The sequence below is a fragment of the Pipistrellus kuhlii genome, unplaced genomic scaffold, assembly GCF_014108245.1.
Source record: "Pipistrellus kuhlii isolate mPipKuh1 unplaced genomic scaffold, mPipKuh1.p scaffold_m20_p_4, whole genome shotgun sequence".
Taxonomy (NCBI): Eukaryota; Metazoa; Chordata; class Mammalia; order Chiroptera; family Vespertilionidae; genus Pipistrellus; species Pipistrellus kuhlii.
The window spans coordinates 60,547,680-60,572,360 of NW_023425540.1; the positions used below are offsets into that span (position 1 = coordinate 60,547,680).

General features: G+C 41.3%; 1 protein-coding gene across 4 annotated transcripts in view; it reads right to left on the reverse strand.

The window, feature by feature from the left end:
* Window positions 1-9,097: 9,097 nt before the first annotated feature.
* Window positions 9,098-24,681, reverse strand: part of LOC118702792 (TIR domain-containing adapter molecule 2) — a 39,811-nt gene continuing 24,227 nt past the window's right edge. Inside the window, exons 1-3 of one of the 4 annotated variants that reach the window (XM_036409163.2) lie at window positions 16,454-16,563; window positions 12,559-12,613; window positions 9,098-10,291 (exon numbers count right to left, since the gene is read on the reverse strand). In XM_036409163.2, coding sequence (XP_036265056.1) covers window positions 9,532-10,236 — 705 coding nt within the window. In that variant the 5' untranslated portion in view covers window positions 10,237-10,291; window positions 12,559-12,613; window positions 16,454-16,563 and the 3' untranslated portion in view covers window positions 9,098-9,531. Of the gene's footprint in view, window positions 10,292-12,558; window positions 12,614-16,453; window positions 16,564-17,721; window positions 17,837-24,681 lie in introns of those variants that run through there. The other 3 variants (XM_045571853.1, XM_036409162.2, XM_036409165.2) reach the window with 3 other exon arrangements.

The following is a 24,681-nucleotide window of genomic DNA, read 5'->3' on the forward strand; positions in this document are numbered from 1 at the left end:
TTATGAAAACATTTTGCATTAAGTTATAGTAATTTTGCCTGTAGCATGATCTAAGCATGAAGAGTAATAATTTTTGTTAGAACCAGCCCTACTGAAACTCATACATCAGAGTGTGTGAATGTCTATATTTCCTTTAGACAATGTTTTGTATGTTGCTGAATTTTTTGTTCTGAAGATATAATAAACAACATAGTTATATGTACCCAGAAGCTTTGCAACACTAATTTTCCTAAAATAGACACAATTCCCACTCATTTTTCTTCTTCCTTCTAAATCAAGGCAGTGTTTCATTTAAAATATGTATCATCTAGCCGAAACTGGATTGGCTCAGTGGATAGAGCATCGGCCTGCGGACTGAAAGGTCCCAGGTTCGATTCCGGTCAAGGGCATGTACCTTGGTTGCCTGCACATCCCCGGTAGGGGGTGTGCAAGAGGCAGCTGGTCGATGTTTCTCTCTCATTGATGTTTCTAGCTCTCTATCCCTCTCTCCTCCTCTCTGTAAAAAATCAATAAAATATATTTTAAAAAATAATAATAAATAAATAAATAAAATATGTATCATCTAATGTGAGTTAAGAAAGCAAATAAAGCAAAACAGGAGTCCTCAGCAAAATTTAGGTCAAAACTTGAGTCCTTAAGACTGAAGACTGGAAAAGTTAGCTAGACAGAGCACAGTGGAGTTGGACCATGCATCTCCTGACTCCTAGTCATGAGTTATTCATACTAGTCAAAAACTAGAAACAGGGTACCTTTACCTCACCATGCCTTTAATTGATTTTACCTAGAAATTGCTATGGCTTCTCCTCATGCTACCAACCGACCTTTCCTAAGATTCTCCATCCTGGGAAGAGCAGACAGAGTCATTGAGAAGTACCAGACTCAGCCAGATCACTTGATATTCTAATGACTTTACTATCTACCAGCCTGAGATCTTGGGCTCATTACTTATGTCTCCAGCTTCATTATCCAGGGACTAATAAGACTAATCATGTGAAAACATGGAGATGATGTAAATTAAGTGACCAACACATTAGGTGGTAAAAAATGAAACCAGTTAGCACTAGCATGTATTTCCCTAATTTATGCATCTATTGAGATTTCCTCATTTTTCATTCCTCAAATGACTGCATGTGTAATAAAATTCTACAGCACACCTGACTGATTTGGCTCAGTGGATAGAGCATTGGCCTGCAGACTGAATGATCCCAGGTTCGATTTGAGTCAAGGGCATGTACCTTGATTGTAGGGACATCCATAGTGGGGGTTTTGCAGGAGGCAGCTCATCGATGTTTCTCTCCCATCGATGTTTCTAACTCTCTATTCCTCTCCCTTCCTCTCTGTAAAAAATCAATACAAATATATTTTAAAAAAATTCTACAGCACTTAATATGTCTTCAAGTATGTGGTAACTTAAAACTGACTGTTAATTATTTCAAATATACAGAAAAGCATGGAAAATATTATACTATCATCTATGTATCCATTGAAAATATAGCACTGTCTTGCATATTTTAAAACTTTATATAAGTGTTATAAGACTGTCCATATCCTATACAATAAAAGCCTAGGTGGTGTCATGCAACGTCATCACAAGATGGCCACCATAACGTTGTCACAAAATGGCTGCTCCTCATGTCATCACAAGATGACCACCACAAGATGACCACCACACGATGGCCAACAGGTGAGGGCAATTGTGGGCAATCAGGCCTGCAGAGGAGGGCAGTTGGGGGTGATGAGGCTAGCAAGGGATGAGTTAGGCATCAATCAGGCTGGAAGGGGAATGGTTAGAGTGAACAGGCTGGCAGGCAGAAAGTAGTTAGGGGCAATCAGGCAGGCAGGTAGGTGAGCCTTTAGGAGCTAGGAGTCCAGGATTGTGAGATGTCCAACTGCCTGTTTAGGCCCGATCCCACAGGCAGTTGGACATCCTCCAAGGGGTCCCAGATTGGAGAGGGTGCAGGCAGGGCTGAGGGACATCAGGCCTCTAGTCCATACTAATAAAAGCCTAGGTAGCCATCACACCATCACATCATAATAATCCATCACCAGGGAGGGCAGTGCTTGATGCTGCATGTACGGGGGTGGGTCACAGTGGCTGCTTCACGTGACTTCTGCCAGAGTTCCTGCAGCCCCATGCATGCTGCAGAGGCCAGACCCCTGCCTCTTGCCTACCTCTTTGGGGAAATCCATAGAGGAGCCCCAGATGGGTGGGTGGGGCCTACCTCTTTAAGGTGATTCATTGTGGGGCTCCTGCACTGTAAGAGGGCACAGGCCAGGCTGGGGGACCCTCCCCCAAGTGCACGAATTTTGTGCACTGGGCCACTAGTTATTCTATAACTTGCTCCATCCTCTCTAGCATTGTGTTTTTCAGTATTAGCCAGGTTGATATATGTAGCTTTGTTAGTTATTTTAAATGCCCCATAGTATTCAATTGTGTGACCTACCACAATATATTTCTACATTCTCCTACTGGTGGACATTCAGATTCTTCCACTGCCCCCGTTTTACTAAGCTTTCAAAGAATATTGCAATAGACATCCTCCTCATGAATGCTTCTTTGGGTATCCGTGGGAGAGTTTTTCTAGGGTACAAATTCGGAGGAGGAATTGCTAGGTTCATAAGATATGCCCATTTCAACCTAACTAGCTCTTGCCAAATTATGTTCCAAATTGCTATAGCACTTTGTTATTGCCGTTTGTGGGGTTTGTTTATTTGTTATTGATATATATTATATTTTACGTGCCATAAAACTTACCCATTTGAAGTGTACAATTCAATATTTTTTAGTATATTTACCAAACTGTACAATTGTTACCCCAATAGAATTTTAGATTCATGTAACAGTGTTTTTATTTATAAATATACTAAGACATCTCTTTGTAAAGCTGGTTATATGTTTTTTTCCAGTGTAACCATAGAAATCCCCTGGGAGGAGCTAGTTTGTACAGATTTCTTTGTTTTAAACCTGTTTGAGTAGGTAGCTGAAAGGAACATTCCTAATTAGATTATGAAACTGCTTAAAAGCAGGTTCCTGTTATTTGCTATAAAAAGCATTCCAATTTATTCACCTCAGAGTAAAATGACTCAGAACTAACTCTATTTAAAGAGAATGGGAGGAGTGTTATACCAAATAAAGGAGTTACTTTCCCCCAGAACAATTCTTGCTGAAGCCAGAAAGGGAGGGAGGTGTGAACCAGCATAGACGTTGGAGTAAACAGTTGTGAAAGCCAGTGCATTGGCAAAGGAGAAGAGAGCAACCATTTCCCTCCCTCTTAGTCCTCCTCTTCCAACACACACACAGGTTAGCTTGATAAGCTTTTAATCAGATAATTTTTATGCTCTAAGACTTAGAGTCTAAGTTATTAATTAACAAAACTTTCAAATACTATTTACTCCAATTCAAACTTAATGTTTTTAATTGACAATGTGGATTGTCAAATATGACTTAAAATAAAAATTTATATAAAAACTAGAGGCGCCGAAACCAGTTTGGCTCAGTGGATAGAGCGTCAGTCTGTGGACTGAAAGGTCCCGGGTTCGATTCTGGTCAAGGGCATGTGCCTTGGTTGCGGGCACATCCCCAGTAGAGGGAGGGTGTGCAGGAGGCAGCTGATCGATGATTCTCTCTCATCGATGTTTCTAACTCTCTATCCCTCTCTCTTCCTCTCTGTAAAAAATCAATTTTATATATATATATATATATATATATATATATATATATATATATATATATGAATGATGTGGTTAAGCATCTTTCTATATTTAAAAATAAATAAATAAATAAAAACTAAAAACTAGAGGCATGGTTCATGGATTCGTGCACCAGTGAGGTCCCTTGGCCTGACTTGGGGTAATCAGTCTGAAACCAGCTCTCCAACATCCCCCAACGGGTCCCAGATTTCGAGAGGGCGGTTCTCTGGTGAAGCACCCTGAATCGGGCTCCCTTCTCTCTGGTTCTGGGGGTGTCACCCAAGAACTGCAGCTGCCAAGTCACGGCAGCTCAGCAGCTCCTGGTGGTCAGTGCATGTCACAGCTACTGCTGGACATCAAACGGTTGATGGTCGCTTAGAGTTTTATATATAGAGAGATATTATTCTTATTAAGCTACTAAGTGTTCAAATTCTAATACTTTTTTATTCTACTTGGAATCTCATAAGAAAAAATCAGGATTATGGACAACAACATTGTACCAGCTCATTCCTTTTAGTCATTGGCTTAAGGACACCAATTTTCAGTTGTTATGGTTTCATATACTCAGGTGCTTGGCAGCTTTCTGAAATTTCCTCCTGTCCCTTCAGACTTTCCCACACGTACAGAGGGTGTGGCCCACCCAGCCGGTGACATTAAGACTTGTCAATGTAAGACTGTGATGAGGAGGAAAGGCACGGGGCTGACTGCCCAAAGCAAATAAATATACTCACTGTATCTCCCCTGGCCAGCAATGCAGCTATGGCAACAGCTTCTCAACCCTGGGCCAGCCCCACCCAGGCATGGGCCAAGAGGCTTTCCCTAAAGGAGGAAACAGTCTGACTCAACAGTGAACTGTGGCATATAGACTCAGACAATTCCGAATTGGATATTAATACTAAGCCACCCTCAATCCTCAGCAACTTGGGTGTCAGCTCAGATTTCCCTATGAGTCTATGAAAACCACCGTGTCCTCTCTCCCCTCTGCTCTGCAAGCCCTCATCTACATGCGAGTTTAATATTTACCACGTGGAGATGAAGTGATTGGGCTTCCTCGGGCTTTGGAACAACACGCACAACCGCAGCCAGCTTCGGGGTTTAAGAATGAGCTGCAGTCCATGTGAGGACCCAGGGAGGCTGCTTCTGTAACTGGCTGTGTTATTCCCCACACACTGACGCCTCAGGCCCACATAGGAAGTTTTGGGTCCACCCCCAGGCCCAACTCATGCTGTAGGATCTGCAAGGTGAAGAGCAAAGGAATGAAATGGAAAACAGCCATGACTTTCATGAGGAGGGATGAAGCCCAGCAAGCAACTTGAATTCAGGGTAGAAATCCAGTTAGGTCAGGAAGGAGCAAAGGCCATGAGTTCTTTTCTCACTACCCCCTCTGCCCACCCTGAGAAGGAACGGTCTAACTACTCATCAAACCTGTGTTCCCAAATGAGGCAAAATTATCTAGGTGTTGCTTAGCTCCAGAAAATAATTTTAGTTAAATGAAGCCCTCAAACCCCAACTCAACAGCATGTATGCTCCACTTGTCTGCAGCTTCTGAGTGTGAGGAGCAATGAACAGCAGAGGCATCCACACCTGGGCTATTTGCATGAACTGCTTCAGAGCCGGCACTCCTGGACTTTCAACCCCCTGCTTTCCTAGTGTATGGCCCCACCTCCCTAACTTGTCACAGTCCCCGCCATGCTCTTTCATCCCCGTGGCCCAGGCTCCCTCCTGCCACAACAGCTCACACACCTCTTGCTGTTCAGGGGGCTTTTCTCAATTTTCAGTGCCCAGATGAGTACTGCACCTAAAAACAAGGCCCTACATCTTTTGTTCAACTCTATTTCCTGCAAGTAGCAAGAGTTGTAGGAATTGAGGTGTGAGTGGTTATAAACTCAGATTTGCCTTTCCCCCCATCCCATGGAGCAGATTAAATGTGCATAGGCAACAGGAATAGTTCTAGTAGCATAGAACTGGCATAGTAGCTAGGTGTAAGGCACTATCGAATGCTTCTCATGTATTACTTAATCTGCAAAATAACCTTACTAGGGAGGCATTATCCTCATTTTTGGATAATGACTCTGAGACTCAGAAAAGCTAGGTATCTTTATTAAGACCACATTTTACAGAGGACAGGGTGAGATTCAAACCCGGGTGGGCTGACTCCCAGCAGTGGCATTGGAAGGGATGGGGCAGGGGGTTGGTGGGAGGAACCCATTTTGCTGCAGGTGGAGAGAATTTTTTTTTTTTTATAAAAATATTTTATTGATTTTGTACAGAGAGGAAGAGAGAGAGATAGAGAGTTAGAAACATTGACGAGAGAGAGTCACCGATCAGCTGCCTCTTGCACATCCCCTACTGGGGATGTGCCCGCAACCAAGGTACATGCCCTTGACCGGAATCGAACCCGGGACCCTTCAGTCCCCAAGCCGACGCTCTATCCATTGAGCCAAACCGGTCCCGGCTTTTTTTTTTTTTTTTTTTTTTTTTTAGAGAGAGAATTTTTAAATAATAATGAAATCAACTCAAATTATTACACCATGTATAAACAACTTTCGATAGAACAGTGGTGAAATAGTCTTCCTTACTTGGGTGGATTCTCCCATCATCTAGTAATAGGTTAGACAGTGTTGTGTCTGTATATGGTGCCTGACAATAGAACAATCATGGCACAACTGAGGGGAGCTTGGCTGCAACACTGCGGATGGCTGAGCAAAGATATGGAAAGAATCTGGGGTTTTAAAATTACTGTGGTAAAATACACAAAAAATTTACCATTTTAACCATTCAGTGCAGTGGCATTAAGTACATTCACAATGCTGTGCAACCATCACCACTATCCACTTCCAGAACTTCTTCATCACCCCAAAAAAGAAACTCTGTACCCATTAAATACGACTTTCTATTATTCCCTCCTCCAGCCCTGGTCACCTCTATTCTTCTGTCTCGATGAATTTGCCTACTTTAAGTACATACAATATTTGTCCTTTTGTGTCTGGCTTTTTTTTTTTTTTTCCACTTAACATAGTGTTTTCATGGTTGTATCTATGTTGTAGCATGTATTAGAATATTATTCCTTTTTAAGGTGCATTATTATACTATATGTAAGAAGCTGGGTTTTAATGGCACCTTTGAGGCACCATATGTTAGGGGACCTCTTGTTAAGGTGGACAACAAGTTTACTTTACTGGGTAGGTCATATGCATTGGGTTTTGTTTCTGACAGCTGAAAGAATCCTAATCGACACATAAGGCACAATTCAGATTCTTCTGAAAAGCTCCAGGGTGGGCAATAGGCCCGGAGTACTCACAGTGGAAGCTCTCCAGCATGCGGCACAATTCTCCAGCATTTCCCCGTGGGTATGTGTGTAAATCTAAATCTATGAGTGTGTACGTATGTATAGGGTACACAAACACATGACCTAGCCCACACCTTTACCTCTTTTTAACCTTAGTTTAGCTATTTTGATAACTTTCTTTAAAAAAATGTTCTTATTGATTTCAGAGAGAGAAGAAATGAGAGGGATAGAGCGATAGAAACATTAATGTGAGAGAAACATTGACCAGCTGCCTCCTGCACACCTACTGGGGATCAAGCCGACAATCCGGGCATGTGCCCTGACCGAGAATCAAACTGGTGAACTCTTGGCTCGTAGGTCAATGCTCAACCACTGAGCCACACCAACCAGCTATTTAGATAATCTCTTGTTAGAACTGTTAGGTTCAACATACAGGATACAATTATTCGGTACTTAACCTTTTTCATCATAAAAAAATATTGAACTCCAAATGGAGTGAGACATTGTGTCTGTTGCTCTACAGAAGAGTACAGATTGATGTCACTTTTGAAAATACTTTTCCAAAATCTTCAATAGAGTTAGTAATAATCAAGTTTAGTCGAGGATAAAGAATACAAACATTTACTTAAGGAAAACCATCCAGCATCAATAGCTCTGAGTTTGGCAAGTACTATGAAGAGTGGGTGATTAGATTTTTGTTGGTGTATGAAATTTGAGATACAGGAAGCAGTATGGCAAAAAAAAAATACTTATTATTAAAATTGAAAAAGAAGAGTCAGTAAGCTACTATGATAGGAAGGAACTTGAGGTTAAGAAAATGTCACCATGCAATGAAAACAATCCCCTCCCTAATAAGTACTAGTAGAGAAGGAGGCTAGACTTACTTGCAAGATTATGGGTGAATGTTCCTCAGGGAACATTTTGGTTCCTGGCTGTGAAGAGGTTGGACTGTACAAAGATGTGGAGCAGACCCCCGTACTAGAAGGAGACACAGAGAGGCAGGATAAGGAGAAAGAAAAAATCAGACAAAATGGCTTTGCTCGAGGGTCCCTATAAAAAATATACTTTTAAAAATCTGAGTAAGCATATATTACAATTTTTATGTGATATAAAATATAATAAACAGCATGAAAATTACTATACACATATAAGAATCCCCTTTCATTGTAAAGATATACATAAAGCCTCCTTAAACTATATTATGTATCACATTACAAAATTCTAATTTTGCTGTCCCCTTTTCTGGTTCCTCGTTGTTCACATTCTGGGAGAGAACCAAGGCCTTTAAAGACCCCTCACTCCAGTCCTTTTCTTTCATAGGTAAAGAGGCTAAGCAGCTTGCCCACGGTCACATTCACCCTCAGTGGCAGAGACTGGACTAGACCCAGGCCTGCTGACCTCCCACTGGGGGCTCTTCACATTATAACATGACCTGGTTCACACCCCACTCCTCCTGGTCTGTACCTGATGGTTCTCCCTGAATCTCAGCTGGGCAGAAGGGCTGTGAGGGACAGGACAGGTCTGTTGGGGGTTTCTGGGTTGCTATGAGCGTGGGACACTAGATAAAGTCCTGGTTACAGAAAATGACCAACATGAGGAGCTTCAGGCTCCAGGGAACATCGCAACCCTCCTCCATGGAGTCTATCCATCACATGACCAACTGAGCTGCTAATCAGTAGTGGGACTTGCCTCCAAATATGCAAATTCCAGCAAAAAGAAAAATACATTTAACTGGATTTTTTTTTTTTTTAAAGCCCCATCATTCTCATATCTATTTCTGATTTCATGTTCATCAGCACTCAACATTCCATATGTTATATTCTGGCTAACCAGATTTCTGGGCGACAATAGGGGGGATGCTTTATCACAATATTCATGAGAGGTGTCTCAAGAGGGAGGGTCGTCAGATCTCTTGGAGCCATTCTTATGTGTTTCCTTTGAGGAGAAAATTAAGTGATATATATTTACTGTTATTTTTAAATCCTCACCAGAGGATATATGGTCTTACTGATTTCACAGAGAAAGGATGGGAGAGAGGGAGGAAGGGAGGAACAAACATTGATGTGAGAGAAAAACATCAATCAGTTGCCTCCCATTGCACCCCAATTGGGAATCAAACATGCAACCTGGGTATGTGCCCTGACCAGAAATAAAAACTCCAGCCTTACAGTGTATTGGATGACAGTCCCACCAACTGAGCCACATAGGCCAGAACGAAAGTGTTATATATATTTTTAAATGTCTATCATGCATGTTTTTGTTCAAGGTTTAACACAAGAACTATGAATTGTGAACATCCTTTGTCATACTCATGAATTAGGAAAACTGTGACAGCAAAGATTTTTAAACTGACTTTCTCGAGTTTATTGAAAATTCAAGAAGTACCACAATTCTTTGATTGTCTGGCAGAAATTTATCTCCCTTGTGCTCTCTAGGTTTCTGTAAGAATAGGATCTCTTTTATTTAAACCTGTCCTGGAAGTTACTTTCTCAAGGGAAGACAAGTCATTTGTTTTATAAGTTGAGAGCCAGCCACGTGTTCTGTGTTCCACCTCAGGCAGTGAATTCTCTTTGTGCCATTCTTCTTGTCTCTTTCCATATAGTTTGCTGGGTCTTATACACAGACTCCTGGAAAATTCTTTCCACTTGTGTAGGAAAACCACGACTTTCTTCCTCCAGGGCGTTGATGGTTCGCAGAGCAAAGGGAGTCCTTTCCCGGGTGAGGGGGTTGTTCAGGGGCCGCATGGGTATGACAGAGTTGTATTTGTGCTGCCTGTTGACGGAGTTCATGAGGGACGTGTAGAACTGGAACCTACACCAGGTATCTCTTAAAAAGTTCTCGGTCAACAACAAGATGGTCCATGCAGACCCATTTACAGCATCGTCTAAATTCTGTAAATGCTGTCTGCCACACGGCATCTCAGCAAAGATGATGCCAGGTTTGATGCCAAAGTCATTCTGGAGTAGATCCTGGACTCTGAGAGCTTCGTCTGTGTCATCCGCTGCGTGCAATATCACAAATTTGAAGAACACCTCTTCTTCTGTCTCCTCTTCAGACATCCCATCCACGCCTGCAGCTCCCGCCAGCTCTCCTGCTGGCGTCTCTGTTGTGCAGCTGTGCTCAGCAACCTCACGCAGGGAGATGTCAGATTTCTTGGAATCCGACTCATGACATCTCTGACTTGTATCCATACTGTGGCTTTTACTCAAAGGGAGAGAAAGAGGGCAGGGATCTCTTTTAGACTTCCCAACACCCATGATAAATATCCAAGTTAGTAGAGAAAAGTTTTATTTCTCAGCATTTCTTTTCATTCTAAAAGAAAAAATAAAGAACATTGTAAATTTAATCAAAACATTAAAAACAGAAATGTGCATTCAACATTAAAACTCAAAAAGATGACAATATATAGGTCCTAAAGAAGAAGTGCCACACAGATTATTGGGAAACAAAATCAACTGTCTTTTGTGAGCTTCACAAGGACTACTACAGGTGGTCAAAGGTAAGTTAAACCAAGTGTTCAGGCAAATATAATAGGAGATATTTGGAAGTTTTCATTTTTTTAAATATATATTTTATTGATTTTACACAGAGAGGAATTGAGAGGGATAGAGAGTTAGAAACGTCAACGAGAGAGAAACATCGACCAGCTGTCTCTTGCACACCTCCTACTGGGGATGTGCCCGCAACCAAGGTACATGCCCTTGACCGGAATCGAACCCGGGACCTTTCAGTCTGCAGGCTGACGCCATATCCACTGAGCCAAACCGGTCTCAGCAATATTTGGAAGTTTTAAATGGTATTCTATTGCTGTGCACGCCACCATCTTTGAGGGTGTGGCAGTCAATTAGCATATTTCCTCCTTATTGGTTGTGAGTGCCATTGGCTTTTGTGAGGGTGTGACTGTCAATTAGCATATTCCCTCTTTATTAGATAGGATACTAGAGGCCCAATGCATGGGATTTGTACATTAGTGGGGGGTGTGCCCTGCAGGGATTGGCCTGCTGTGGGAGTGCCGCACATCCCCGTCAGCCCGGTGGGGCTCCCACTGCATTGAATGTCTGCCCCCTGGTGGTCAGTGCACATCATAGCTACTGGCCGACGGATCATTCTGCCGTTTGGTTGCTGGGCTTTATTATATAGGAGTCTAATTTCAGAGTGCAAGAATTAAATCAGACATTAAAGAAAAGTATTCCATGTGAATCTAATTTAAATAAATGTTCAGATAATGTTGGTAACATTGTTAATGTAACTCCAAGATAGGCAGTGACAAGGGGGATTGTTTTATCAAAAAACAGAAAGTTCAGAACACATAACTTTAGAATCCATATTTTCAAATATGGGCCCATCCTGCTTATTTTCCAGAGCATTTTTATTTATTGTTTGTGGGCAAAGACCAGAGTTCAGGAAGAAATCAGATTACATTGATAATGACATGATTACATTGATAATAACAGAGCTTCATATACCAAAGTAATTAAGGTTTAGAAGAAACCATTCAGCAAAAATGGTGAAAAACTGTTATGGGAAGGAAGAAAAATAGAGAAAAAAACACCTAGAACTTCTTTCTCATTTTTATAAAGTGTGAAAGGGTTTGCTGCTTCCTCTGAATAGTGAAGGCTTTGCCAGCTCCTGTCTGTCATTTATTATATCTGTACTTCAGGATCCCACTCCATTATACATTATGCCAACTACAAAGAGGTATTCTAGGCATAATAATTCTAAACTGCTACATACGTACATATATACATTCCAAGTAATTAAAAACAAACCAATTTGCCATGACCGGTTTGGCTCAGTGGATACAGCATCAGTCTGCAGACTGGGGAGTCCCAGGTTCGATTCCAGCCAAGGACACCTGCCCAGATTGCAGGCTTGATTCCAGTGGGAGGCATGCAGAGGCAGCTGATTCTCTTTCATCATTGATGATTCTATCTTTCCTTCTCCCTTCCTCTCTGCAATTAATAAAAAATATATTTTTAAAAAATGTTTAAAAACAAATGAATTTGAACTCTCTTCACTGGTTAGGATTAACTGCCGATTTTGTTACTGCACTGTGAAAACAGGTTGTACTATGCAAAGGTGCAGAAAGAAGCTTCGCCTGCATAATAAAATAACTATTAAACCATTCAGAGACATTGGTTTACTGTGCCAATTAGAACGATCTTCGCTTCTTCATTGAGTGGTTTGTTAAAGCAGCTTACTATCATTGTCTTGATCATTAGCTGCTGCAGGTAAGTGCACTTAAGTAATAAAGATATTCATAAAAATGTCAAAATTTTCTAAGGTAAAATTCTGTGACAAGCCAGATCACAAAGTCTTTTGAACTAAAAATTTATAAAAGAATTACAACGTAATGCCTTCGTTTTCTTAAATATCAGTCAGCAAAAAGAGCAAAACCACCCAGAAACCTCTGTTTGCTATTCAACTTCCAAACATACCCACCAGCCCCTAAGCAGAAAAACGTGAATGACTTTGTCTGAAAAGCTGCACTATGACCTTCTACTTTGGAGGGAGAGAGGAAGGAGAGGGCCCAGGGGAAATGATGTGGAAAGCTGTGTGCTGAAACCTGCCTTTCCTACCATCAATGATGCACAGCCGGGGAGATGGTCCGATTCACCGCTGGGGTTCGCAAGACTGGGAGAAAGGAGAGAACCTGCGCTTACTCTGAGCCATTAACTTCACTGATAAAGGGTTTTACTAGATCAGAAGGAAGGCTTGGAATGCTGAAGGAAAAGGAGGGAGACAGAGGCTCACAAAAAGAATCCCGGGAAGCTCACTTTACAGTTCTCCTCACCCATCAGGAATGGTCAGCACCAGGGCTATAACACATTTAGGTTTCAATTCCTTTTCCTCGGCTAAATGGAAGGAGAGTGAAGGCAGCGGCTGGGGAGAGGCACATGAGATGGCTGTTCACAGGAATAAAATCCTGTGTGCATTCACTTTTTAGGAAAGGTAGTGGTTGAAACACCTAATGACTTTGAAAACATTTATATTGAAAAGTCTCACTCCTATCCTTATCCATCCTATTACCCTCAAAGTCTCCAACTGTGATCAATTTTACAAGTTTCCCCTATATCCTTCTACTGTTTCTTTATGAATATATATATTTTCTTTTCTTTCCTTTTTATAAAAGATGTATTATATATACCTATATATGTGAATGTTCATTTACACACACACACACACACAAACACATACACACACACACACACACACCCTGCCAAACACCAGTATGTAGCAGACTGCTTTTCCCATTAACGCTATGACATCAGAGCTTTCCATATCAGCACATAGAACACTTCCTCACTCTTCCTTACAATGACACAGCCTTCCAGCATGTGGATGTACTATAACTGTCCCCTGTTCCTGCATTATTATGAACAATGCTTCAATGAATAACTTTGGGCAAAAGTCATTTCACATGCGTGCAAGTTCATCGTAGAATAATTCTACCAAATGGGATTTATATATCAAATAACAAATGCACTTGTGATAATGATAGATTTGGCCAAATTGTCTCTATGAGATTGAATCTTTTTTGTTTGTTTGTTTTTAACTTGATACAATGACACCCCCGCCTCCCCTCCCTTGCTCCAGCAAAGACCTAAGGCCAGGGAAGCCACGAATTACTACAGATCACAGCCCAACAGAGCTAATCACATCCCGTTAAGCAAGCGAAATGTGGAAAAGTATAATCCATCCGAATGAGGCCTGACACTCAGGTTCTAAAGGAAAGATCAGCACAGGTCTGAGATGAGAGAGAATGAAGGTCCACAATGTACCCACTTTATGTCCAGGCTAAAGAGGTTCCAATAGAACCCCTATATTAAACAGGAGTAAGATGGAAAGAACATCTTGCCAAATATGCAAAAATATTACAGGTAATAAAAAATATATATAAAGAAGAATCACAGCATGCAAAAGACAAATAAAAAATTCCATTTTCCTTAAGGTTCTGGAATCAGACTGTCTGAATGTAAATCCCAGATCTGCTATTAAAAAAACTAGGAAACTGTCGAAACCGGTTTGGCTCAGTGTATAGAGCATCAGCCTGTGGACTGAAAGGTCCCGGGTTCAATTCCGGTCAAGGGCATGTACCTTGGTTTCGAGCACATCCCCAGTAGGGAGTGTGCAAGAGGCAGCTGATGGATGATTCTCTCTCATCGATGTTTGTAACTCTCTATCCCTCTTTCTTTCTCTCTGAAAAATCAATAAAATATATTAAACACACACACACACACACACAAAAAAAAAACAACACAAAAAAACCACAACAAACACACACACAAAAAACTGGAAAACTTTGTACAAGTTACCAAATATCTTTGTGCTTTGGTTTCACCGTGTGTAAAATGGTAATAATTATAGTACTATATGTAGGGTTTTTAGTATATAATTATAGTACATATAAAGATCAAAATGGCTTAGAACAATGCCCCCCAAATTTTAGCAGCTGTTACTGTTATTACATATGTAATGAAAGCTAAAGAAACTTTTACACAACAAACGCTTATGCTCTGGGACAATGCAACTCCAAGTGTAGTGCATGGACAAGTTGCTAGTCTCTGAACTTTTTGGTGACAGCCTATGTCAAGATAAGGAGATTGTGCCAGAGTGTCCATCAACCACATCAGTTAAATATGCTGTTTAATTCTGCTGACTTTTTTCATAGTAAGACATTATCAATGAAGGAAGCAGCATGGTTTCCATTGGATCCATGCTTCTTACATTACAGGTAAGCACTTGGAGTAATACTTACTCTAGGAGACACAAAAGACAATATTTAGGGCAGGACTCTGCTTTCTCCCCTAGGTTATTATTGCACCAGCCTCCCAACTGGTTGTTCTGCCTGTCCACGGCCTTACAGGCTTCTAGCCTCATCTCCTTACTGCAACTCTTTTAACCTGTCTGAAACACTCCAACTGAACACCTACCAGGGCTCTCTTTCTGCCAGCATGATCAGACTCAAAGTCCTGAACAGGGTATCAGTGGCCTCTTATGCTCTGCAATCCTACTTATCTCTCCATTCTAATTTCTCATCACTGCCTTCTTCTCACCCTCATATTCATGGACTGAAGCCATGTAAACACCTAGTGCAAAATGATCCTAACAAAATTTGCCCTAGATAGTCTATAACCCTAGGGCAATCCATAAAACAAAAATATGAAAAATAAGATTAACAGAATTAGATGGAAAGGGAAGCTATAGACAAATAGAGGATCTAACACTATTAGGAAAAAATAGAAACAGCAAAGAGTGAAGTAAATATGAAGTCAAAACCACATCAGTTAAACATGGTGGAAAGTCTTGAAAAAAAAAATCACAGAATGTGGAAAAGAAAAAAAATACACCCTCCACCCCAATAAAGCAATTTGAGGAAAAGACATAGCTATGGAGATTTCTTTTAAAAGATAACCAATAAAACGAAAACCAATGCATCTGAAACAGAAAACCCAATGATCATAACAAAAACATTCAAAGATATAACAGATTCATCCCCCTTAATCCAAGTGATCAATCTTACTGATGGCAACTACACATTACATTCCTCCTGGTATAATTCAATATGATTTGCACAGTGTGATGTATGGCAAGATTCGCTAATGATGGCGAGTAAGCACAGCATATAGTCTGGGTTTAGGGGAGAGGTCCAGCCAGGAGGTGGTTATTTGGCATTTAAAATCTAAAGATTATATGAAATTATTAAGGGAGTGAGAAAAAGGAAGTGGATTTTGCCAGTACTCACAATCATGTGAGCCAATTCCTAAAATAAACCTCCCTTCCTCCCTCCATCTCTCCCCTCTTTCCCTCCTCTAACCTATTAGTCATGTCTCTTTGGAGAATCCTAATACTACCTTCTTTAAAAGTTTGTTTCCCTAAAATTAAGAGTTAATGTTTGCATTTAAAAAAAATATATTTTATTGATTTTTTACAGAGAGGAAGAGAGAGGGATAGAGAGTTAGAAACATCGATGAGAGAGAATCATCGATCAGCTGCCTCTTGCATACCCCCTACTGAGGATGTGCCCGCAACCAAGGTACATGCCCTTGACTAGAATCGAACCCGGGACCTTTCAGTCCGCAGGCCAATGCTCTATCCACTGAGCCAAACCGGTTTTGGCTAATGTTTGCATTTTTAAGACATTATGACTACTTGGGAGGAGAGGCTCCCAAACAATAAATAAAATAATAATCATTAATAATTTGATAATAAAATACACGCACGTATACCATTTTTAAATCTGTCCATGTATTGACCACAGAAAAAGTTTTTGTGTTCAAATCACAGCCTCTGAAATGTAACACATTTAAAATTAATGTACTAGGACTAGACTTGAAGCCATCAGCCTCTACATTTTCTGTCCGATCTAAAGAGCTCCATCTTGTGGCAAATACATGCAAAATCAATGGGTTCTTTACTAGTCCATTGATACATTTTGACGTTATGAATAAATAAGTGTTGTTGAAAACTTACTCTGTACCAACACCTGCCAGGCTTTGGGGCTGTGAAGCCAGGATACGTAGACGAGTAGGACCCGCGGCTTCACTCAGGAGAGCGGGTGCCAAGCAGGTCCTCAGGAAGGACACCTGCAGCAGGGAACACGGGTGTTAGCACGGCCGAGAGAGAGGGGGACAGGAGTAAGATGGAAAGAACATCTTGCCAAATATGCAAAAATATTACAGGTAATATAAAAAATATATAAAGAAAAATCACAGTATGCAAAAGACAAATAAAAAATGCGGTGGGACCAGCATTTGCAAAAACACAGGCACCAGAGGGCAACTTTTGTTAGGCTCTTATTGCACTAGGTATTTGTATGGCTCGAGCCCACGTATATGAGGGTGGGAAGAAGGCAGTGATGAGAGGTTAGAATGGAGAGATAAGTAGGATTACAGAGCATAAGGGGCCTCTGATACTCTGTTCAGGACTTTGAATCTGATCATGCTGGCAGAAAGAGAGTCCCTGGTAGGTGTTCAGTTGGAGTGTTTCAGACAGGTTAAAATAGTTGCAGTGAGAAGATGAGGCTAGAAGCCTGTATAGCCTTAGACCACATGTGTCAAACACAAGGCCCGCGGGCCAAATCTGTCCCGCCAGGCCTTGCAATGTGGCCTGCACCGCGCTGTCATCACTGCACTCCGCTGCGTTTCCATCACAATGACAGTTTATGACTGTTCAGTAAACCATTTGGCCCGCGATTTAGGCTGGATTTTAGATTTTGGCCCCTTCTCTGATTGAGTTCGACACCCCTACCTTAGACAGTCAGAACCATCAGTTGGGAGGCTGGTGCAATAATAACGTAGAACAGTAGTTGGCAAACTCTTTAGTCAACAGAGCCAAATATCAATAGTACAACGATTGAAATTTATTTTGAGAGCCAAATTTTTAAAACTTAAACTTCTAATGCCAACTTCTTCAAACTAGACTTGCCCAGGCCATGGTATTTTGTGGAAGAGCCATACTCAAGGGGCCAAAGAGCCACATGTGGCTTGCAAACTGCAGTTTGCTGACCATGGACCTAGGTGAGAAAGCAGAGTCCTGACCTAAAGAAGTGATTGTGGAAACAAAGACCTATAGTAAGTAACAAAAGCGGGTGAGTGGCAGAAAGAAGAATCAGGTATGCCTCCCAAACCTGTGCCTGCTGCAACTTGGTGGTATTGTCATTCGCTTAGATAAATGGAGGTGGAGGCGGGTGTGAACAATTAATCCAGCTTGGAATCTAGGGAGCTTGAGTACCCCATAACCTAGAAGGTGAGCTGTCCAGTAGGCACATACACAGATAGGTCCATTGCACAAATAGGAGAACATCTTCATGGGGGATAAAAGTTTGGCACTACTTCAGTTCTGTGAGGAACTGAGACGAGGCAGAAAGTAAGGTGAGAGAAAGAGACAGAACCAATGCAGAGGAGCATCCAGAGGAGGAGGGGCCCGCAGAGGAAAGGGGGGAATGGCCCTGGAGCAGCACGAAGATCAGACACAGATGGGTATCTGGAACTGAGGGAGGAGAGTGCTCTGAGCAGTGGTTGGTTTCCACTGCTTTTAGCACCTGGAGGTTATGGGGAGCAATGATGGAATAATGGGAGCCACCACACCAGACTGCAGTGTGCTTCCGAGTCCAGGAAGTGAGGGCTCGAGGAGGGGAAGCTGGAGGAAAGACTTTCACAAGAAAGAAAGGAGAGACCAGTAGTTACAAATGAAGGTAGGGTTCAGGGAAGATTTCATTAAGAAAAGTGATTCTTGGAATGCCTAAGAATTGAAGAAATTTGCTAGAAGAGAGAAAGAGGATGAAAAATATGAGGGAGCTTCTTAGAGCTGAGCTGTCGTCTTCTTGGTCATTAGGCAGTTCTGCCTCTCCAGCTTCCCCCTTCCTGAGGAGAGCAGAGCGAAGCCTTAGCTCCTCAGTGTGCTAGGTCGTGGGATCATGCTCCCGAGGAACACTGCACACAGCGTGGTGGCCTTGCGGCTTTCGGGAGGAGGTGAGTGCACTTCTGTTTGTGTAAGGGACAGTTGCATTACAGTAGGTCCTCGGGTTACGGGTTACGTTAGAGATCCATTCCCACGTCACTCACACAGAGCACATACACAGCAGTAATGAAGTGAAACAGTAAAAAAAAACAAAAAAAAAAACTTAAGCCGAAACTGGTTTGGCTCAGTGGACAGAGCAATGGCCTGTGGACTGAAAGGTCCCGGGTTCGATTCCGGTCAAGGGCATGTACCCTGGTTGTGGGCACATCCCCAGTAAAGGGTGTGCAAGAGGCAGCTGATCAATGTTTCTAACTCTCTATCCCTCTCTTCCTCTCTGTAAAAAATCAATAAAAATATATTTAATAAATAAAAAAAAACTTAAAAGAAAGATAACAATTCCTGACCTTTACTTGTGGTAAATAAATAATAAAAAACATAAAGCACATATGTGCATACGTCGAAATGTTTTTTTATAAATAAATGGGAGATGGTGACATAACCACAAAACACCGTATGTCAAGTCCAATGTAACCCGAGGACTGCCTGTATCTTGAGAGAGATACTGTTGTCTGGAGGTGTCCCCAGAAACTCAACCTAGAGCCTAGCTCTTCAACTTTCCTGATGAGACTACAAATCCTGCCATATCCTCGTATGCATACCTCTCTGCTTCAACGAGCTAGAGGAGATTCTGTTCCCTGCAACTAGCCTGTGATTGGTACAACATCCAATCTCAGGGCAAAACAGTCTGCCACCTGTTCCGTAAATACAGTTGTATTGGAAGACAGCCATGTCCACTTACTTAGGTACTGTCTGTGACTCATTTCATGCTACAGAGGGAGATATGAGTAGTTACAGGAGAAACCAGGTGGCCCATAAAGCTGATGATATTTACTACCTGACCTTTTTCAGGAAAATTTTGCCAATCCCAGGACAACAGCACAGGAATGCCAGGACACAAGAGAACAGACCTATAGCCAGACAAGGACTTGTCTTCACACTGAAAGTGTTTTTAAAATACCAACTATGGTAACCAATATGAGCATAAAAAGGTAGAATTTTTAAAATGTTTTCTTTTATTGCCCAAACCAGTTTGGCTCAGTGGATAAAGCATCGGCCTGCAGACTGAAGGGTCCTAGGTTCAATTCCGGTCAGGGGCATGCACCTTGGTTGCAGGCACATCCCCGGTGGGGAGTGTGCAGGAGGCAGCTGATCGGTGTTTTTCTCTCATCGATGTTTCTGGTTCTCTATCCCTCTTCCTTCCTCTCTATATTTAAAAAAAAAAATCAATAAAATATATTTAATTTTTTTCTTTTATTGATTTCAGAGAGGAAGGAAGAGGAAGAGATAGAGACAGAAAATCAAGGATGAGAGAGAATCATTGATCGGCTGCCTCCTGCACACCTCCTACTCGGGATCGAGCCTGGAACCCAGGCACTCTATCCACTGAACCAAACCAGCTAGGGTAATAGATAGAATTTTAATCCATCCTGATCTTATACTGAAATAATATTTTTAAGAATCAGCTGGCATTTATTTATTTTCTTCTTTTGGAGATTGTGCAGAATTCATAAGGATGGCAGAGGCCCAGTATAAAAAAAAAATTAATTAATTAATTAATTAATTAAATAAATAAATAATACCTATTACGGTAATACTTATTTATAGCCCAACTAATTAGTGCCTGTATTTTTCATAAGGAATACCAGCGCTTGCATGAGAAAAGTTAGGGTTATTGGCTATCTAGGTGTATAGCACCCTGCATCTTCCCTTCATGGCACTAATCACGTACACTTTATTAATGATCTATATAATTTGCTGCTTAGTTTCTCATTTTTCCCTCTGGCAGGCTGTAAACTAGTAGATTATAAAGTCTACCAGAACAATGACCAAATCTGCCTTGTTCGCCATTATACCCCAAAGTCTCACTTACAATCACCACTCAAGAAAACCCTTCTGAATGAATGAATGAGACAATTCCAAATATGACTAACAGTTTTTTTTGTTTTGTTTTGTTTTGGTTTGGTTTAGAGAGATAGCCAAACAGATAGCTTTTAATAATTTGTATTAGAAAAATTACTGACTCAATCAGAATAGGACTAGCCAATCCAAATATATCTTGGATTTTAAAATGAGCAATTATGTTGTGTTTTTTAAAATTATGTGGTATATTCATTTAAGGACACAGCTCACGGATCATATTTGGCAGAAGGCATTTTCTGTTATCTCTAGGTTAAGTATTCCTCTCGTGGACACCCATAATATCCTGTTCACAGCATTCATAACCATGTGTATAAAACAATCCTAACCTGTCTTCCTTGGTAGCCTGGGAGGTAGCTTCCACTCTTTTCCCCATACTTCGTCAAGGCAAATGGCATCATCACTTCCCAGTTATAAGTGCCAGAATCCTGAGGCATCACTGACACCTTCCCTTCCTCTCTACACTTTCACTTTAAAGCTGTCAAAAATCCTGACTATTCATTCAATCTCCAAAATACATCTCTAATTGTTCCATTTTTCCCTCTGCACCACATTTATCAACATCTCTCCCCTAGTCCACTGCGCTGCTTCCTAATTGGACTCTGTAGGTACTCTGGTCAGTCCAATCCTTTCTCCCCTCAACAGCAATGATCTTTTAAAACACATACTTCAGATCAAGTTACTTCCACTTACAACCCAGCAATGGCTTTCTACTGCTCTTAGAATAAACATTTCTTAATATGGTCAGTGCTGCCCTGTATCCGACTTCTTCAGCTCCAACCCCGTCTCCTGCCTCGCTCCCCACTGTTCCTCCAGGTCCCTGCACACAGGTCCTCCCCCCCCCCCCCCCCCCCCCCCCGCCAATTTGCTCAGCTTTTCTCCTGCCACAGGATCTATGGAGACATTTTACTGCAATTTGAAGAATGAGTTATATGACTATATTTTCCTTTTATTAGATACTTGAACATAGTATAATGAACTAACCAAAATTCTATTGAAGGTAACAGTCAAAATGTCCAAAAGCTGGGGAATGACAATAACTTAAACTATATCATATTATTTATAATATTGAATCCTATTAAATCATTTAAAAATGTTTATGAATGTTATGGATAATTTTAATAACAGAGAAAATGCTTCCATAATATTAAGAGGAAAAAAGTAGAGTATAAAATAGCATATACAGTGTGATCTCAGCTTTGTAAAACTAACTGGAGAAAACAGATTGGAAAGAAGTACACCTAAAAGGCAATATTATCTGTGTTTTGTAGGTGTGTGAATGTATGTATATCTATATCTCTATATCTCTATATCTCTATATCTTTTTCTACAATGATAATGCAATCTGAAAAAAAACTTATTTTAATAAATAAAAAATTGTTTTCTAGGTTTTATACTTTTAAAATTTAAAAGGAGATTTTGCTATAAAATCTTGATAGTCTGATGTCTGCTTAGTCACTTAAAAATGTACATAATAGCCAAGACCGGTCTGGCTCAGTGGGTAGAGCGTCGGCCTGCGGACTCAGGGGTCCCAGGTTCGATGCCAGTTAAGGGCATGTGCCTTGGTTGCAGGCACATCCCCGGTGGGGGGCGGGGGGGGGGGGGCAGGAGGCAGCTGACTGATGTTTTTCTCTCTCTCATCGATGTTTCTGGCTCTCTCTCCCTCTCCCTTCCTCTCTGTAAAAAATCAATAAAATATATTTTTTTAAATGTACATAATATTTTTTGAACAAGTTACTTCATTTTTCTTCTATTTAAAATACCTGTTAGAAAGTCTTTAAATTAGAGACCACAGCTTCCTACTGAAGCAAAGGAATTAACAAAAATAATGATTACATAATCCTTTTAGTAAACTGGAGGATATTTTTCTTTCATTTTCTGTATTTAAAATTGAGAGCTGGCACTAAAGGGCAAATCTTCTCCTAAACAGGAAGAACATTTTAAGGGTAAATTGTAAATCTTATCAAAATGAGGCTCAAAAGAAAGATGGTTGTGTATTTTAATAATAGAATCCAGCCTGGCTGGCATGGCTCAAAGGTTGAGCATCAACCTATGAACCAGGATGTCATAGTTCGATTCCCAGCCAGAGCACATACCCAGGTTGCAGGCTGGATCCCCAAGGGGGGGCATGCAGGAGGCAGCTGATCAGTGATGTTTCTGTCTCATCATTGATGCTCCTCTCTCTCTCTCCCTCGCCCTTCCTCTCTGAAATCAATTAAAAATATATAAATATATATATTAAAGAGTCCTAGTAACCTCTAATGTTCTAAAGGTGCCACTGCTTCATGGAATACCAGTATCTAACAGCAACTCACCTGAGGGTGAGTAGCAAAGAGAAAATGGTACAACAGGACACTGGCAGTACTGAGACAGAGCACTTGAACAGGAAAGTGAAGGTGCAAAGCCTGTGATGGTCTACTAGAGGCCATGGCAGGCAAAGGGAACAGGCTCAAGATCAGTGTCCCTACAGTGGGGTAAGCAAGGGAGAAGTTAGGGGATGAGATCAGAGAAGCAGCCAGGCGTTAGATCACCCAAGGCTTTGAAGCCATATTAAGAGTTTGTTTTTTATGACTGATAAGTAGCCATCAAAAGATTTTTAAGGGAAGTGAAAATTCTGGTTATACTTGAAAAAAAGTTTCTGCTATTTGTAGAAAGACTGAGGAGGAATAAGGACAGAAGCAAGAAGAGTAAATTTGAGACTTCAGTCAGCTAGGTAAGAGAGATGGTGTTCTGCATAAGGGAGGCAGCGAAATGTGGTCAGATTTGCAGTATCTTTCCAAGGTAGAGTCAACAGAATTTGCTAGATGCTTGGATGTAGAGTCTGAGCTAAAAAGAAACATCAAGGACGATTCCTCGAGGTTCAGCCTGGTTGAATGGCATTAGCAGTTACTGAGACAAGGAAGGTAACTGAGGGGAACTTGGAAGGGAGGACTGGGTTCTGTTTGGATGAACTCCATTTACATGCCTTTTAGACTTCCAAGTGGAGATGGATATATTGCATCTGGTGCTCAGGCGAAGGAAAGCTAGAGATAAAAGTTTGGAAGTTTTTCAGCCTATAGATGTTATTCACAACCGTGGGATATGGCTTGGGATAGAAAATGCCTTCGGATGACGTATGGCTAAAAGAGAATGTGGCCAAGAACTGAGCGCTGTGGTCCTCTTAACATTTAGTGGTTGGGAGAGGAGAAGCCTGCAGACACAGGAGTACCAGTGAGGTGGAAGGAAAAGCACAACTGGTGACCTGGAAGCCAAATGAAGAGAGAATACCAAGGAGAAGGAGTAGCCAAACATCATAAGAAATGAAAACTACGCAGAGATACTGGATTTCGCCAATGGCAAGGGGGTGATGGAGGAGGACACTGGAGGAGTGGAAACAGAGACCTGGCCGCAAGTCATTGAAAGAAGTGTTGTTATTTTTTAAATTCTTATTGTTGAAAGATGTCCTCTTGTGTTGTTGCTTAAATAAAAGGGGGCAAAGAAATGGGTGGGAACTAGAAAGGATGTTTGGCCTGGGGGTGGGGAGAATTATTTAAAGAAAAAACTTAGCAGCAGTTCAGAATTTGTTAAATGAATAATAATAATAATAATAATAATAATAAAACACCACGAGAAGCAAATGATTCAACAGTGTAAATGTGGTTTATACTTCAAGTACCATATGGCTGGGCATGCGTAAATTTACTTTGCTTCAAAAGGAAGTAAGGCAGTATTCCACTATAGCTCATCTACTTTCAGATTTAAATGAAATATAAACTGGAGCTGCTTAACTCCACTTATAACCAACACACTTATTTAAAGTGTCCAACTATCTCATATTTTAAAGACACCCCTCTCCCTTCTTTTTTTAAAGTTTATTGCCAGAAAGAAAAGAAAAAATAATGGAGAAGCCTTAACTAATATAATCCCTAAACGCAGCTCACAGTTATCAGCCCCAATTATTTTTATCCAAATTAACTTTTGGACAAGAAGCCAAGTAAGCCCATGGAAACCCTCAGCATTTTGTGCCTGGCTGAGGCTCACGCAGAACCTTTAAACCATTTAAGACGCTGGGCTATTTGCATGGGGCTCGAAGGTTTCTTTTAAAGAAATGGGTTTTCTAGTCAACGTGAAACTTACCAGAAGGCCCATGGATATTCCCTCCGGAGTCAGGCACTGCCTGCCTGAAAGGAGGGCCGAGGGCCACCCACCCCGGGGACCCCAGGAGCGGCCGCGCCCCGTTGGCCGGGGCAGCTGCTCGTGGCCGCCGGCCCCCCCCAGCGTCC